General features: G+C 48.4%; 1 protein-coding gene across 2 annotated transcripts in view; it reads left to right on the forward strand.

Annotated features, from left to right (window-relative positions):
* Positions 1-5,182: 5,182 nt before the first annotated feature.
* Positions 5,183-15,577, forward strand: part of NPC1 (NPC intracellular cholesterol transporter 1) — a 50,286-nt gene continuing 39,891 nt past the window's right edge. Inside the window, exon 1 of one of the 2 annotated variants that reach the window (XM_070049761.2) lies at positions 5,183-5,780. In XM_070049761.2, coding sequence (XP_069905862.2) covers positions 5,697-5,780 — 84 coding nt within the window. In that variant the 5' untranslated portion in view covers positions 5,183-5,696. 2 annotated transcript variants of the gene reach the window in all.

Raw genomic sequence — 15,577 nt, forward strand, 5'->3', positions numbered from 1 at the left:
GAGGCTCTCAAAAATGTTCCATTGCAGCCAGCACTGTGGTGTGGCAGGTGAAGCTGCTGCCTGCAGTGCCAACATCCCATGTGGGAACCGGTTCAAGTCCTGGCTGCTCCACTTCTGATCCAGCTCTCTGCTGTAGCCTGGGAAAACAGTGGAAGATGGTCCCAGTCCTTGGGCCCCTGCACCCATGTGGGAGACATGGAAGAAGCTCCTGGCTCCTGGCTTTGGATTGGCTCAGCTCCAGCCGTTGCAGCCATCTGGAGAGTGAACCAGTGGATGGAAGACCTCTCTCTTTCTCTCTGCCTCTGCCACTCTGTAACTCTGCCTTTCAAATAAATAAATAAATCTTTTTTAAAAAAAGATTCCACCTAAACCTCCCTAGGCGTTTGGTAGAAGCACTAACTCAAGGTCTCCCATATTTCACCAAAATGTGTTGGTAATTTGCAGACTGACAGAGGAAGACTGGTATGAACTGGTCACCTGCACATGTTCCCCATGTTCAGCTGGACAGCTTCCTACTGCCTCCAGGTGGCTCTTTCAGAAAGAGGAAGGGGCCGTAAAAGCAAAGGTGCCTGGAGCCCACAGAAATCATGGTGCAACCCTAAGCAAAAAGAGGGGTGCTATGGGCTGAATTGTATTCCCCAAAATTGCCCCCCCACGGGACTATATTTGGAGCTAGGTCTTTTAGGAGGTAATTAAGTCTAAATGAGGTCATAAACATGGGGCCTTAACCCAATATGATTGGTGTCCATCTAGGAAGAGCATACACCAAGGAAGGGCCATGTGAGGACACAGTGAGAAAGCAGCTGCTGCAAGCCAGGAATCTGGCCAACACCTATTACAGCAGGCCCCCACCAGACACTGAATCTGCTGGTACCAGATCTTGGACCAGGCTCCGGAACTGTGAGAAATAAATTCCTATCATTCAAGCCACCCAGTCTATGGTATTTTGTTATGGCAGAAAATGTGAAAAAATAAACCAACCAAAGTAGAGAGCTGCCAGGTGCATCAACAGTGGTCCCAGATATTGTGCAATGAAGTTGGTTGCATCCAGTTACTCCAAAGGCTCAGCTCTATTTTAGGCATGGAAAGCCAAGACACTGTGGCAAAAAAAAAAAAAAAAAAGTCCTACACGAAGGATATCTGTGAGTGAGACCCCAATGGAAAGAAATGGCCATCAAAGGAGGAAAGGATGTACTTTTCTCTGAAGGGAGGAGAGAACTTCCACTTTGTTTATGGCCTTGTCTAAATATTGACGGAGTTTGTGGACTCAAAGGCTTGCATAGCCTAGGCAGTTCATGTCAAGAGCCTCTTGGTGATCGGTGACGTCATACGTAAGAGTGTTAATTGTTAAATTAACAACAGGGGTCACTGTGCACTTACTTTTCATGCAGGATCTCTGTCCTCAGTGAGTTATATTATGAGAATTAACAGTAAAACTTGTTCTCAAACTGTGTGTGTGTGTGTGTGCACACAAATTGTTGAATCTTAATAGAGAATGGGACTGGAATTGGAGATGGAGGAGGAAGTGGGGTGGGAGTGGGGGTAGGAGGGTATGTATGGTGGGAAGAATCACTGTATTCCTAAAGTTGTACTTATGAAATTTGTACTTCTTAAATAAAAGGTTTCTTTGGGAAACATAAATAAATAAATAAAAAGTAAAAAGAAACAGGCTCAGCTCGACCTTCCTTCTCTTGTTGTTGAACTTCAGGCTGTAAGTTAGGGACAAGGCAAGTTGAAATCTGTGCAGCGGTTAAGCCTGCTGCCTTGAAGGCTACAAATCAGTAGCAGAGAGAAGAATTCTTTGAGAATAAATCCAGGTTATTTCATTGTTATTCAATTCTATGAACACAGCTAAATGCTCAAATCATACCATCATCTAGCCAATGAAATATAGTCAATGTTTAGCCAATGGGATAACTTGAAGAGTGAGGCATAAAGAATACGTCTCACAGTAGGCACCTGTGTTGAATGCAACTAAGAGGTCAAGTGAGATGAGAACAAAGGAACTGTGGCTGGTTTTGGCGACACGGAAATCAGTGATGACCTTGAGGAGAGCAGGTATGCATGAGATCGTCCAGGCGTTGAGGGAAGGAGGGAAGCTGGCTCCTTACATCGCACTGTACAGCAAAATAATTCCAAGTAGGTTACTGCTTTCCTGAATTCCTTACAACTTTTAAGTGTTTATTCATTTCTTCATCTACTTGAAAGGCAGAAGGATAAACAGAGAGAGAGAGAGTGCGCTTCAGTCTGCTAGTTCATTTCTCAAATGCCTTCCACAGCCAGGGCTGAGCCAGGCTGAAGCCAGGAGCCAGGAACTCCATCCTGCTTTCCCATATGGGTGCCAGGTACCCAAGCACTTGAGCCACTATCCTCTACTTCCAAGGATGCATCGGCAGGAATTTGGATCGGACGCAGAGCAGCCAGGCCTCGAACTGGCAATCCGATATGGGATGTGGGTGTCCTTTAGCAGTAGCTTACCCCAAGGCACCATAATCAGCCTCATTTTACCTCGAAATGTTGCCTTGAAATCAGCAACATTTTACAGGAAAATATGGAATGGTTTTTATGACCCTACAAAACTAGTAACCTGGTAAAAGTCGCTGCACCAGATATGCTAGGTCCACAGGTTAGTTTTCTTAGTGAATAAAAAGTTTTTACAAATCAAGATGAAAATTAAAGCACCGTAATAGAAAAGGAAGTGCACAGAAGATGAAATAAAATCACTTTTGAACTTTTGAACTTTAATATCTCACTTATAGCAAAAAAATACAAAATTAGAGCCCCCCAATTTTTAAAATATATTTTAAACAACACATAATTGGACATGTTCATGGGACACAGTTTGCTGTTTCAATAGAGGCCTACATTGTGTAATGATCCTAATATTCCTGAAAACAAGAGGTGAAATCAGAAAGGCTGTTTTTCACCCACCTGCACAGCAAGGCGTGGGGCATCAGCCCTTCCCTCCTTGGCTGGCACTGCTAGTAACCTGCAACCTCTTTGGAGGGCAATTCAACACTGATCAAGACTTAAACACATTTTTCTTTTGACCCAATAACATAAAAAATCCAACAGTTCAGTTTGTTTATGTTTGCAAAGATTGAGCCTCAAGGATATTCACTGCATCATTATTTTCAATAAGTGACAAACTAATGTCCAACAGGAGCCCTGGCCATTGTGGCCTTTTGGGTAATGAACCAGTGGATAGAAAAGCTCTCTCTTCCTCTCTCCTCTTCCAGGCCAGCTCTCTGCTGTGGCCCGGGAAGGCAGTGGAGGATGGCCCAAGTGCTTGGGCCCTGCACCCGCATGGGAGACCAGGAGGAAGCACCTGGCTCCTGGCTTCAGATCGGCACAGCGTACCGGCTGTAGCAGCCATTTGGGGGGTGAACCAACAGAAGCAAGACCTTTCAATGTCTCTCTCCTCTCTCTCACTTTCTAACTCTGCCTTTCAAAAAGAGAGAGAGAGAGAGAGAGAGAGAGATGGACTAAATAAATTATATAATGGATCAAAAACTGTTAACACGAGTATTTGTAGCTCTCTCTTTCCTCTGTCAGCTACAGAGAATTTCGTCTTAGGTGCACTCTCCCTTCTCCCTCCCTAAAGGAACCATTCGATAGCTTTTCGACTTTGGTGATTCAGTGCCACGAGAAGGGCTTTGTGGCATCCAGATATGCTCAGGGATGAGGAAGACTACGGAAAAGGACAGATGGGGTATAGCTGGGAACACACGCGCTTCTCGCATGTGCAGGGACTGCGGGTGCAGAAAGTGAGCTCTTGTGAAATACTTGCTGGTTAATGATCTGCACTTCATTTAGATACTCTTCTGTGGCTGGCCCGCAGGAATCCAGGTTCCAAAACTGTTACATACGTGGAATAAAAGCCTCCACAATTATTAAAGGTAGTGAGGTAGAAAGCCTATGGCAAATGTAAGAAAGCAAGATGAAACCTTGCAGTAGGTTCCCACGTGTTTTAGAAGTTCACAGATTCACAGATGTGACTGCTTTCAACAGTTCCTGGAAAAGGAAATTAAAAGATAAATTTGGATCAAAAAATATTGAAACCCATAGTTTTCTTCATAATCTGCATTTTTCATGAATTTTTCAAAACCCCTCTAATTCTCTCAAAAAATTCTCATGGAGAGATGGTCATTTATTTTAAAAACATTTCCTAGATTTTAGGGCATTGCTGAAATTATAAAAGGCTGAGAATCAGAAATCTAAAAGATATTTTTAATATTTATTTTATTTATTTGAAAGAATTACAGAGAGAGAGAAATCGTCTATCGGCTGGTTCTCTCCCCAAATGGCTGCAGCTGGGCCAGGCCAAAGCCAGGAACCAAGAGCTTCATCCAGATCTCCCATGCGGGTGCAGGGCCCAAGCTCTTGGGCCATCCTCCACTGCTTTCCCAGGCCATTAGCAGGGAGCTGGATCAGAAGTGGAGCAGCAGGCACTCGAACGGGCGCCCTTACGGGATGCCAGCACTGCAGGCGGCAGCTTTATCAGCCACACCACAACGCCAGACTCCAAAGGACCTTTTTATTGCTGTTTTGGTAAATGGCGGCCAGGAGGTCGTCATGGGAGCCCTGGCGTCAACCTTAGAGGAAATCCCTGTATTTTCACGGCTGGTCCAGCAGGATGGACATCTCAGGGCTGAAGAAGTGCGGAAGCAAGTTAGTAACTGAGGCAGAGCTGTGTACGGTAGGACCCGGAAGGCCACCTCCCTCACAGCACCGTAGGCGGCTGGGCTAATTCATGGCTGCAAACGGACAGCCTTTTCTCATTGTAAATTGGCCTTCACTCTTGGGAAAGATAGCCTTACTCTCATTTTAACTTTCAAATTGAAATGACTGTGGTGCAACTGAAAATTGAAGGGCGAATGTTACCAAAAATGCACAAAATAGGTGCAAAACTAAAACTATGCAAGTGCGCGCGCCTCTCCTTTTTCTTTGTGTTCCCTGCCTTCACTTAGAATTGGAAAGGAACTCTGGTTCCCAGCTCTGCACCAAACTTGAGGGTTTTCTAGCTCCCAGTTCGCGGCCAGGCGCTGCGTGGCCACCAGGGGACACGCTACCACCGCTTTTCCGAAAGCCGACGGCAGCGGGATAAACAAAGACCAGGCGGCCGAGGGACACCGCCCGCCGCCGCGCTCCGCCTCTCGGGCTCCCCGAGCCCTGCGCGGTCAGGCCACGGCGCGTCACTGCCCCGAACGCTGTTAGCTTGTGGCCGAGCCGAGATTCCTTTTGGGTGACTGGACTGGGGAGGAGAGTACGTATCGGGGCCGAAATAAACACATACTCTGCCGAGATCAAAGCCATAAAATGTTGCACAACTCTAGCAGTCTACTTGCAGGCCGCTTTCCAGAGGTTCAGCTGCCGGGGTCTGGGACACCCCAGCCCCACGCCAGCGGCCCAGGGAACCCGCAGAGGAGGAGAGGGGCAGCCCCAGACCTGGGGAGGCCCCGGGGCGGCCCCGCCCCCGTCCCCGTCCCGGACAGGCCCCCGCTTCGCCACGTCCACACAGGCCCGCCCCCAGGAGGGGAGGAGCCGGCGACACCGCCTTCCTTCCTGACCTGCGCGCACAGCCCGCCGCCTTCGGCACCTGCTCGGTCTGTAGTCCGGCGCCAGCTCCTGAAATTGAGCCCGGGGAAGTGAAGCAACAGCCGCAGCGCCGAGCCCGGCGAACCGAGTCCCCGGCGATGTCTGCAGCCCCACGCGGCGGCCCCGTGAGCGCGCGCGGCCGGTTGCTCGGCCTGCTCCTGCTGCTGCTGTGCCCGGCGCAGGTAAGCCTCGGCGCGGCCGCCGGGTGGGCTGTGAGGGACGTGTGACGCGGCCGGCAGTCGGGGTGGGCTGTGAGGGACGTGTGACGCGGCCGGCAGTCGGGGTGGGCTGTGAGGGACGTGTGACGCGGCCGGCAGTCGCGGTGGGCGGCGGGTGCATCAGGGGCTCCGGCGGCCCTGAGCAAGTCGATCTGCGGAGAGAGCCTCCGGAGGCGGCTCGGCGTCTCGTGCTTCTGCCCCCGGCCACGCTGTCTGCGCGGTGGTCTGGGAGAGGGTGGCAGCCGGGAGGGACTTCCTGCGGGACCTGTGTTGAGCTCGCCTCAGCGGTCGGCAGCTGATTGCTCGATTTAAGATGTGGGATGAGGCAGGGTGAGAGGCAGGACCTTATCCTGAAGTTCTCCACGTACAGCAGCTCTGTATACGTCGTTTAGAAGACCCGACCCCTGTTTCCTCCTTCGGACCTGAGGCTGGGGGTGGAAGGGGAGCGACAGAAAGGAATCAGATTTCCTCCGGCGTCCCAGTGGAGCAGCCCGGGGGTCCTCCACACGGGTCAGCCTGGCAGTCCGGAGAGCGCTGGCTGGCTGCTCCTCACTGCGTTCTGGCCCCTGGGAAAGCGTTGAGTTTCCCCTTGTCACGATTAGCTCGCAGCAGGATGGAGCCTGGACTATGCGCGCCTCGCTGCCGCGTGGGTGGCTGCAGTTTTCTCTTCTCACGCTGCGGGCCAGGGAGGAGATGCCTGGGGACGTAGGGTCCCTTGCAGCAAGTCAGGATGAAAGAGTGGGCCTCCGGGAGTCCCGTGCCCACTAGCCCCGCCCCCTCAGGTGGGTGTGAGGGTGGTGAGTCAGAGGGGCGCACAGGTTACTAGCGTCTGCACACGCTTTCAAACTGCTGTACAGTTTCCAGAAGGGGACAGGTGATTCTGACCCGAGAGAGGGGTGTGTGTGTTTGTGTGTGTTGACAGGTGTCGCGCTCAGCTGTGTGTGTTGTGATAGCGCACAGCTAGTATGGGAATGAACTTCAGGACACCTTCTTGGGAGGAAAGGCAGGTGCCTGGCTGGCACCTTGGGCTACACCACTCACTAGCTCTGTGACTTTGACTCTTTGCTCAAAGCCTCGGTTTCTGTTGCAGATAAACCTGGAAGTATTGGTTCCATTAAGTAGCATGGTAGATGAAGAGACCTTGTCACTCGGTTTAATGTACTCTAAAAGCTCAAGAGGTAGCCGTTAGGTCCCTTTGAGAAAATACAGCTCTTCATTTCCCCAGAGTTTAGATCAGGAGTAAGCAGCAGGCTTAAGTAGCTCGAACTTCTCTCTGAAATCCTTTGACCTCAAGGTAGTATCCACTGCTGATGGCCAGGGAGTGCCTCTCCTAGGACAGCTGGCATAGGTCAGAGGGTGGTTGTGAGTCTCTTGTAGAATCCTGGGGGCCCTTCAAGGTCTGAAATCCTCAGTGAAGGCTCCACCTGTTAGTGTCCGTATTAACTCCTTCCTGCTTGGTGGGTCGGAGCCTTGGCCTCAAGCGGATTGGGAGAGGGGTACCTGCTTTTGGAATGCACACCTAGGATAGCAGCTCATCCGGTTTTAGTCTAATCACTAATCGAGTTCTGTCGTGGGATTACAGACCATTGGAAATACATTTGGGGGGAAATTTTGCCTTTTTTTTAAACTTTTCATATTTGTAGATGCTGAAATAACATTAATAGACTGCTTGGATTTAAAACGTTGTCATCCTCCAGGTATTATGTGCAATTTAGAGAAATAGTGCGTGTGCCTCTTGGCTGTGATTTTTAATAGCCTTTTTCCTGAGGGAAGAGGAACATAGTGAGAACTGAGTGGGAATTCGGCATTAGCGTGACTCTTCCCGAGGAGGTCAGGAACGGGTTAATCTTCTGGCCTGCAGTGATGAGGAATGACTACCTGAGATTGGAGGCCAGAGGGTCATCTCTCCTGGTCTCTCCCAGCCCTGGACTGATGGGATGATCAGATCTCTTACCAACATAAGCAATCAAGGGGATAACTGGATTTTTATTTTGGTGAGTGGGCAGAGAGAAAGGGACTTGCTGAATAGGTCTTTGTATCCCTTCAGTGTTTGTTATGTTGTCCAGAACAAAGAATCCCTCTGGGCATGAAGACAGCATGAGCTCTCTCTTGGGTGAGCTTTCCTCACCCTGCCCTCCTCACAGGGAGGCAGTGTCCTGCATGGCACGTTACCTACCTGGAAGCCTGGGGTCGGCCAGCTCTAATCTGATCTCAGGTGGCCCTTTACCCCATAGCCCTGTGAAAGGTGTCAGCCCAGCAGCCAAACCAAACTACTTGCTGATCAGAACCTCACATGTCTTTCGGAGCTCCAATTCCCATGCTGCATTATCTGTGGCCTTGTTGTCCTGTTCCTCCCCCGCCCCCTGCCAAGCTAGGATGCCCACCCTCTGAGGTTCTAAGTGTGTTTAAACTCCTGCAAAAGCATTTGCTGCCTGGGAAAAGACTTAAGACTTGAAAGACCTCGTTATGGATCTTGACTCTGCTTCTTCCTGTGGGTAATCTTAGGCTGGCCGGCTTGCCTCTGGAGCCTGTCTCTTCCTCTGTAAAACTGAGTTAATAGCTCTCCCTTCTTCCCAGGGCGCTTGTGAAAAGGCAGAGAAACATTTTTGCATTGAACTACCAGATTGCAAGCTTATTGAGGGCAAGAACTCTATTTTATCCTCTCCGGGCAGAAACGGTCAGGACTCTAGACAGGTGTCTCTTTATAATACCAAATATTTGGACCTCAAAATGGATTTTGGAGAGGGATGTAGAGATTAGTGGCGATCAGTTTGCAGCTGAGTTCTGGGTGACAGCAATGATCAACTGTGGACTGTACTTCTGTCTGGAACATTTGCTTTGGCAACAAGACTTAAGCGGAAGAAAAAGACTCTCTCTTGTGCAAGTGTGCTGTTGAGTTCAAGAGAAACTTTAAATTTTGTTGTTCATCTTGCTGCTGTCCCTTCCGTAGGTCACAAAAGGAACTCAAATTAATTCCATAAATATAAAGTGAGTGTTCTGGGCGCAATGTCAGATGCGAAGGTCATAAGAAAGAACCCATTCAGAAAGCAGTTCATACACTGTAAAGAGCTTTGTAAATGTTAGTAGTTACTATTCCTGTCTTGTTCACAGTGTGGGGAAGGCTGGATACATCCAAAATTGTAATACCGTGAAAGTGCTTAAGCAAGGATAAGGACAGAATGTTAAAGGGAGTCCATTTTTTGAGCCAAGCTGTGCAGGATGAATCCGTGTGTACCAGGTAGATAAGAGGAAAACTGGAGAAAACAGGCAGGGGAATGGAGGGGTGGTGGTTACGTAATTGTTACTAAAAGCCATTCAACTGTACACTGACTTGAAAAGATATGTGAATTATCTCAACACAGTTAGATTAGCAGAAGGGCTGTTCTAGATTACAGGAGACTAAAAATGAGAAGTTGCTACCCTGTGTTTGGGTAGTATTCTGTTGCTGCCACAACCTCATCTTGTTTTAGCCCCACAGAACCTTTAAGAGACATAGGATGCTGTTTTTCCTGTTTTACAACTGTGGACATTAGGGCTCAGATTTGTCCCAAGGTCACATAGATGGTCAGTGGCAGAGTAGCAGCTTGAACTACTACCACTTCCACTTTCTGTGCTCTGATTTATTCAAATTCAAAATACTACAGCCAAAGTATTTGTATCTAGCAAGCTGGATGGAACATGGGTGTTCAGCAGATGTTCCATTTGGCCCATGAGAAATCTGCTTCAAGGCGTGTTCCTGTCTGATGTGGCTTCTCCCGAAAGTCAATGGTGAATCAGGCTGTTCTCAGCCTCCTGGGCCGGCCATGACTCACTTGCCACACTAAATGTTCTATAGGAAAAAGCCTGAGGAGTGTAGGTACTGACCCGCACTGGCATGGTTTAATTCAGACTTGTGGGTTCCAGAGCTCATGCTTGTCTATTAGTCTGATCTTGAGCGAGTTGCTCAGACTGTTAGATGAAGGGGTTACCTGGCAAGTGAAGAGCTGGACTAGTTGACCCCTAACTAAAAAAAGTATGACTTAAACACCTAGACACAGGCAAGTCTGGTGCACATGCAAATTATCCTTTGTTACGCGGCTATATGTTCATTCCAGGTAGACTGTAAGATAGTTCCAGAGGGGCCAATGTGTGGCATAGTGAGTTAAGCTACCGCCTGCAGCACTGGCATCCCATATGGGCACCAGTTTGCATCCTGACTGCTCCACTTCCCATCCAGCTCCCTGCTAATGTGCCTGGGAAAACAGCAGAGGATGGCCCACGTGGGAGACCTGGAAGAAGCTCCTGGCTTCTGGCTTCGGCCTGACCTAGCCGTTTTTGGGAGTGAACCAGCTGATGGAAGACGTCTGTCTCTCTTTCTTTCCCTTTCTCTCTGTATCTCTGCCTTTTAAATAAATAAAATAAATCTCTTTTTAAATAAGATTTTTTTAATTTATTTGAGAAACAGAATTACAGACAGTGAGAGGGAGAGACAGAGAAAAAGGTCTTCCATCCACTGGTTCACTCCCCAAATAGCTGCAATGGCTAGAGCTGGACCAATCCGAAGCCAGGAGCCAGGAGCCTCTTCCAGGTCTCCCACGCAGGTGCAGGGGCCCAAGGACTTGGACCATCTCCCACTGCTTTCCCAGGCCATGGCAGAGAGCTGGAAGAGGAGCAGCTGGGACTCAAATCGGTGCCCTTATGGATGCCGGCACTCCAGGTGGAGGATTAACCTACTGTGCCACAGCACCAGACCTATAAATCTTTTTGATAGTTCCAGAGATTGCTGTTAGTCAGAAGTCAGATAAGCACAGCCTCCACCTCAAATTTCTTGCCATGTTCACCTGATCTGCTTCCCTGTCTAAAGAAGCATCAGGCAGCTTCATCCCTGGACAGGATTCTCCACATCACTCCCTCCACCCCCATGCTGCATCGTCCTGACCAGCCTGGCCAGCCTCTGCTCCCTGGAGAACCAGTAGAGTCACCACCTCCCCTCTGTCCCTTTGAGCCCGGCATGTTTCCTGTTTCCAGGTCCTGCACTAGCTTTACCATTCCAGTGCAGCAGCAGAAGTGAGGGACCCAGCCCGGCACACCCAATGACAGTGCTGGTCTGGGACTGAGGACTGTCAGTGGCCTTGAGGAAGTGAGTCATTACTTGACAGCTGCCTAGAGAGATGCTTAACAAGATGGGAATGGTGACCATTATTTCTACAAGTCTACATGTTTGAGGAGAAGGGCTGTTCATGCAGGATCATGGTGGAAGGGACAGCCCCGCCCTGAAAGATTCTGATGATAGCTAGGTGGCTGACTGGGCTGGAGTCTGAAGGACACTGTGGCTGGGGGAGGTGTGGCGCAAGCTGAACTTGGCGTTCAGAATCATGTCCCTTACAAGCCATGTGACCTCAGTGTCTTCTCTGAACCTTGGCTCCCTTGCCTGTAAAACACTGCTGTCCTAATCCATAGAGAAATGAAGGAAGCAGGGAGAGATCTTCTGACTTTGTACCTGGCACATGGCTGATGGTAAGGATCTGAAAGTAAATTCAGCAGGATTTTTTTGTTGTTGTTGTTTTAAAGATTTATTTATTTGAAAGGCAGAGCAACAGAGAGAGAGGGACAGATAGATCTTGCATCCTCTGGTTCACTCCCCAAATGGCTATCCTCACCTTGGCTGGGCTTAGGCTGAAGCCTTGAGCCAGGAACTCCATCCTGGTCTCCCACATGGGTGCAGGGGCCCAATACTTGGACCATCATCTACTTCCATCATCTACTTCTTCTTCATCTACATTAGCAGGGAGCTGGATGGAAAGCAGAGTGGTTGGGACAGAATGCAGCACTCTGATGTGAAATGCTAGTGTTGCAAACAGAGGCTGAACCCACTGCACCACAATCCCGGCCTCTTTGGCAGGATTTCCTACAGCAGTTAAAAAGTAGAAGATTTGCTCACTTGTATTCAGAGCTTCTCCACGTGATGTTACATGCTCAGGGAGCTCCCTGTTAAGAGTCTGGTTTCACAACATGCAGCTAAAGGGGCTTGTGGCTTTTAACCTTTCCTGAATTGGTTCTATTACTGTTGAAAGCAGCTTTCTTATCCAGTCATATACCCAGTAATTAAACTTCAGAGCTTATTGTGAAACATCTACATGATCTGACCTTGAAAAATGGAGACCAGTCTGCAACTACTCAAATTGCAGTTGAAGTAAAAACGCCAGTACTTCTCCTTTCTGGATTTACATAATCCAGTCAAATTCCTTCAACTCATGGTGGGCTTTCTTGGTTTCTCAATCAGCATTGAATGTGGTTGTATGGAATTGCAAAGTATTTTATCAGGGCTCTGCCCTTTGAGGTTCTGTAGTGTTACAAGGGAGTCCAGGCAAAAGCAAGAAATTACTCTTGCAACCTCTCCCAACATCACAACTTTGTGATTCTCATAAATGCTGCTTGATCCTAGGGCAGGAGCCAATAAACTGTGGCCTGCTCATAGCCTGTCTGTGAGTGAAGGATAATTGGGACATGCCCACACCCACTCATTTACCTGTCATCTGTGTGTTTGAGATTCAGCAGCAGAGTTGAGAGTTTGCTACAGATACCTTAAGGCTCCTAAGCTGCTGTGGAATGCTGGGTCTTCTAAGGCCCTGTCAGTGCCTGTCCTAGCATGGAGCTCGTGAAGTGTGAGTGACAGCCACAGATAGGGTACAGCAGAATGCTGTGGCACAGGGCGTTGCTGCCTTGGTGACTGGGGCTATGGGTGCTGCTCCCAGCATGGCTCCGCTCCAATCTCAGTGCAGTGCAACCAGGGCCAGCATGCTCTTGCCTAAGGACCACGTACCAACTCAGGGAACATGGGAACTGGTGCTGGGTGAAAGGACTCAGAGTTCAGTGGAGGAAATGAGTCTTGGGACAGCCTTGTTGTAAGTAGGGACAATTAGAGAGGGTGTTTCGGGGTGGGTGAGACTGAAACCTGCAGAGGGAACAATGGGTGGATTTGTTTTTCCCAACTTGGAGACCAGGACTGGAGTTTGGCCTTTGAGATTTGGATAAATACAGTCAAGGACAGTTAAGGTAGAGCCAACAGCCAATCTGGGGAGGGTAGTTGAGGTTTATTTGTGGAAAAGCAATTGAAAAGTCACTGGGCTTGTGTATATGTTTCTGTGTACACATCTGTGTATGTGTACTTACAGGGAGAAATTGAAAGCCTGGAAGACCCACATCAGATAAATTAGCACTGGGACTGGGGATGGAGACATGAGGGAGGACTACTTTATTCAAGAGACAGAAACAGCACTCCCATCTGCTGGGTTACCCCCAGATGCCCAGAGTGGCCTCAACTGGGACAGAAGCCAGGAGCAGGGAACTCGATCGAGGTATCCCAAGTGGGTGACGAGAAGTCGATCACTTGAGTCATCACCACTGCCTCCCAGGGTCTGCGTTGTATTAGAAGGAAGCTGGATCAGGAGCTAGAGCCAGAAAGCAAACCCGGGTACTCCAATAGCAGATCCAGTGTCTGTTTTTTTAAGGCATTTTTATTTATTTATTTATTTATTTATTTTTGACAGGCAGAGTGGACAGTGAGAGAGACAGAGACAGAGAGAAAGGTCTTTTTAAAGATTCGTTTTACTTGAAAGGCAGAGTGACAGGGAGAGATAGAGATAGAGTTAGAGAGAGAGAGAGAGAGAGATGGATCTTTTGTCTGCTGGTTCACTCCCCATATGGCTATGATGACCAGGGCTGGGCTACACCAAAGCGAAGAGCCTGGAACTCCATCCAGGTCTCCCACGTGGGTGACAAGAACCCAAGCACTTGGACCATCATTTCCTACCTTTCCAGGAGCATTAGCAGGAAGCTGGATAAGAGGCAAAGCAGCTGGGATTCATATCAGCACTCCGATATGGGATGTCAGTGTTGCAGGAGTTGGCTTAACCCTCTCTGCCACAATGCTGGCCCCAGGATGCAGGTGTCATAATTGCCAACCCAAACACCTGTCCTGATGGAGGACTTTCAGTGTTATTTCCTATACACCTGTAATGTATATGTTTGTAATGGACATATATTTACTTGTAATAAAGAAAAATCTACAGTCATTTTAACATTTTAGAAATTGGTCAAGTTTTTAAAGGTTTAAGTAACGTATGCATCCTTATGGTTCAGGACAGCTCTGTAAGACTGGCCAGTGGCCATGAGGAGAGCATGAAGAATTAGAATCCTCACTTGGACTTGGACCCTGCTGTGATCTGGAATGTGTCCCTCAAAGCTCTCGTGTTTGAAACTGAATCCCCAAGGCAACACAGTTGAAAAGTGGAACCTTGACATGATGTTTAGATCAGGAATTGATTAATGTTCTTTGGGGATAGGGTTGGTTGTCAGTGAGCTCCTGAAGAACAATGAGTTCAGCCCCCTCCTGCTCTCGCACACAGGCCCTCTTGCCCCTCTGCCTTTTGTCATAGGACAATGCAATGAGAAGGCCCTTGCCAGATTTGGCCCTTGGCTCTTGGACTTCCCACCCTCCAGAAACATAAGCCCAATGAATCTCTGTTCATTATAAATTACCTGGTCTCAAGTACCCTGTTGCAGCAGCGTAAAATGCACTAGGACAGACTCCTTGGTACTTAAGTGGAGCTTTATCAAGACATGTAATTTGAGACTTGGGATGTTTCACGTGACCTGCAGACCCTTAGTCCTTTATTCTGTGTGAACTTGTGGTCTCTGTTTATCTACAGAACGGTAACTGAGAACATGCACTCTGCAGTCCTTGTCACTGGACTTATTCAAGGACATCTGGCCTCTTGGGAGCTTTTTGGTGATAAAAGACAAGGGTCCTTCAAAATTTCATCGAAAATGGAATTTAAAAATAAAATGCATTTTTCCTTGAGCTATTTTATGAAAAGATTATGCATGTATTTTAAAACTTTTTTAACCAAAATAAACTTTCCTCTTTTAAAAAATGTCTATTTGAAAGGCAGAACAACAGAGAAAGAGATCTTACGTCTACTGATTCACTCTTCAAATGCCCACAATAGCCAAGGCTAGGCCAGGCCAAAGCCAGGGGCCAGGAACTCCATCCTGTCTCCTCCGTGGGTGACAGGGACCCAAACACTTGCACCATCACCTGCTGCCTCCCAGGAAGCACATGAGCAGGAAGCTGATTAAGCAGAGTAGCCAGGATTCAAACCAGGCACTCCAAAATGGGATGCGGGCACGCCAACGGCAGCTTAACATACTGTGCCGTGACACCCGCCCCTATGCTTGCCTTTGACTTCCATTTTTCTGTGACCTTTTTGCAGTACCCTCAGACATGTGGCTTATAAAATTTTCATTTAACCGTGTCTAGTAACGGCTGTGGCATTGTCTGCAATCAACACCACCATCCATCTCCAGAATTGAGGTCATGCTTTGATCCAGTGCCCTTTTTGCTGTTGTAGATCTCAAACACTAGTGGGTTTCAACCAAGGGTGATACTGCCTTTCCCCAGTGAATAATACTGGATATGAAATTTTTCCAAGCTGTGTTGTTACGTTGTATAAAGGCAGCTTTCGGCCAAGCACTTTAGCCTAGAAATCAGGGCTTTGTTTAAAAAGGAAGCGCATAGCCTGTATGAGCTTTGTTTGCATGGGACACCCTTGGCATGTGCACATGCTGCTCTGACAGTCCAAGGGATCTTAAGGTACATCTGTCCTCTCTGTCCATAAAGTCCATCTACCCACTGTGCTGTGATTGGAAATCCATCGCTAGGACGCCAGCTAGGCTCTGCATGGGACACAGAGAAGAGCATGGCCCTGCTCTGCCTGCCG

The sequence above is a fragment of the Oryctolagus cuniculus genome, chromosome 10, assembly GCF_051225735.1.
Source record: "Oryctolagus cuniculus isolate XC-2025 breed Fujian yellow rabbit chromosome 10, ASM5122573v1, whole genome shotgun sequence".
Classification (NCBI taxonomy): Eukaryota; Metazoa; Chordata; class Mammalia; order Lagomorpha; family Leporidae; genus Oryctolagus; species Oryctolagus cuniculus.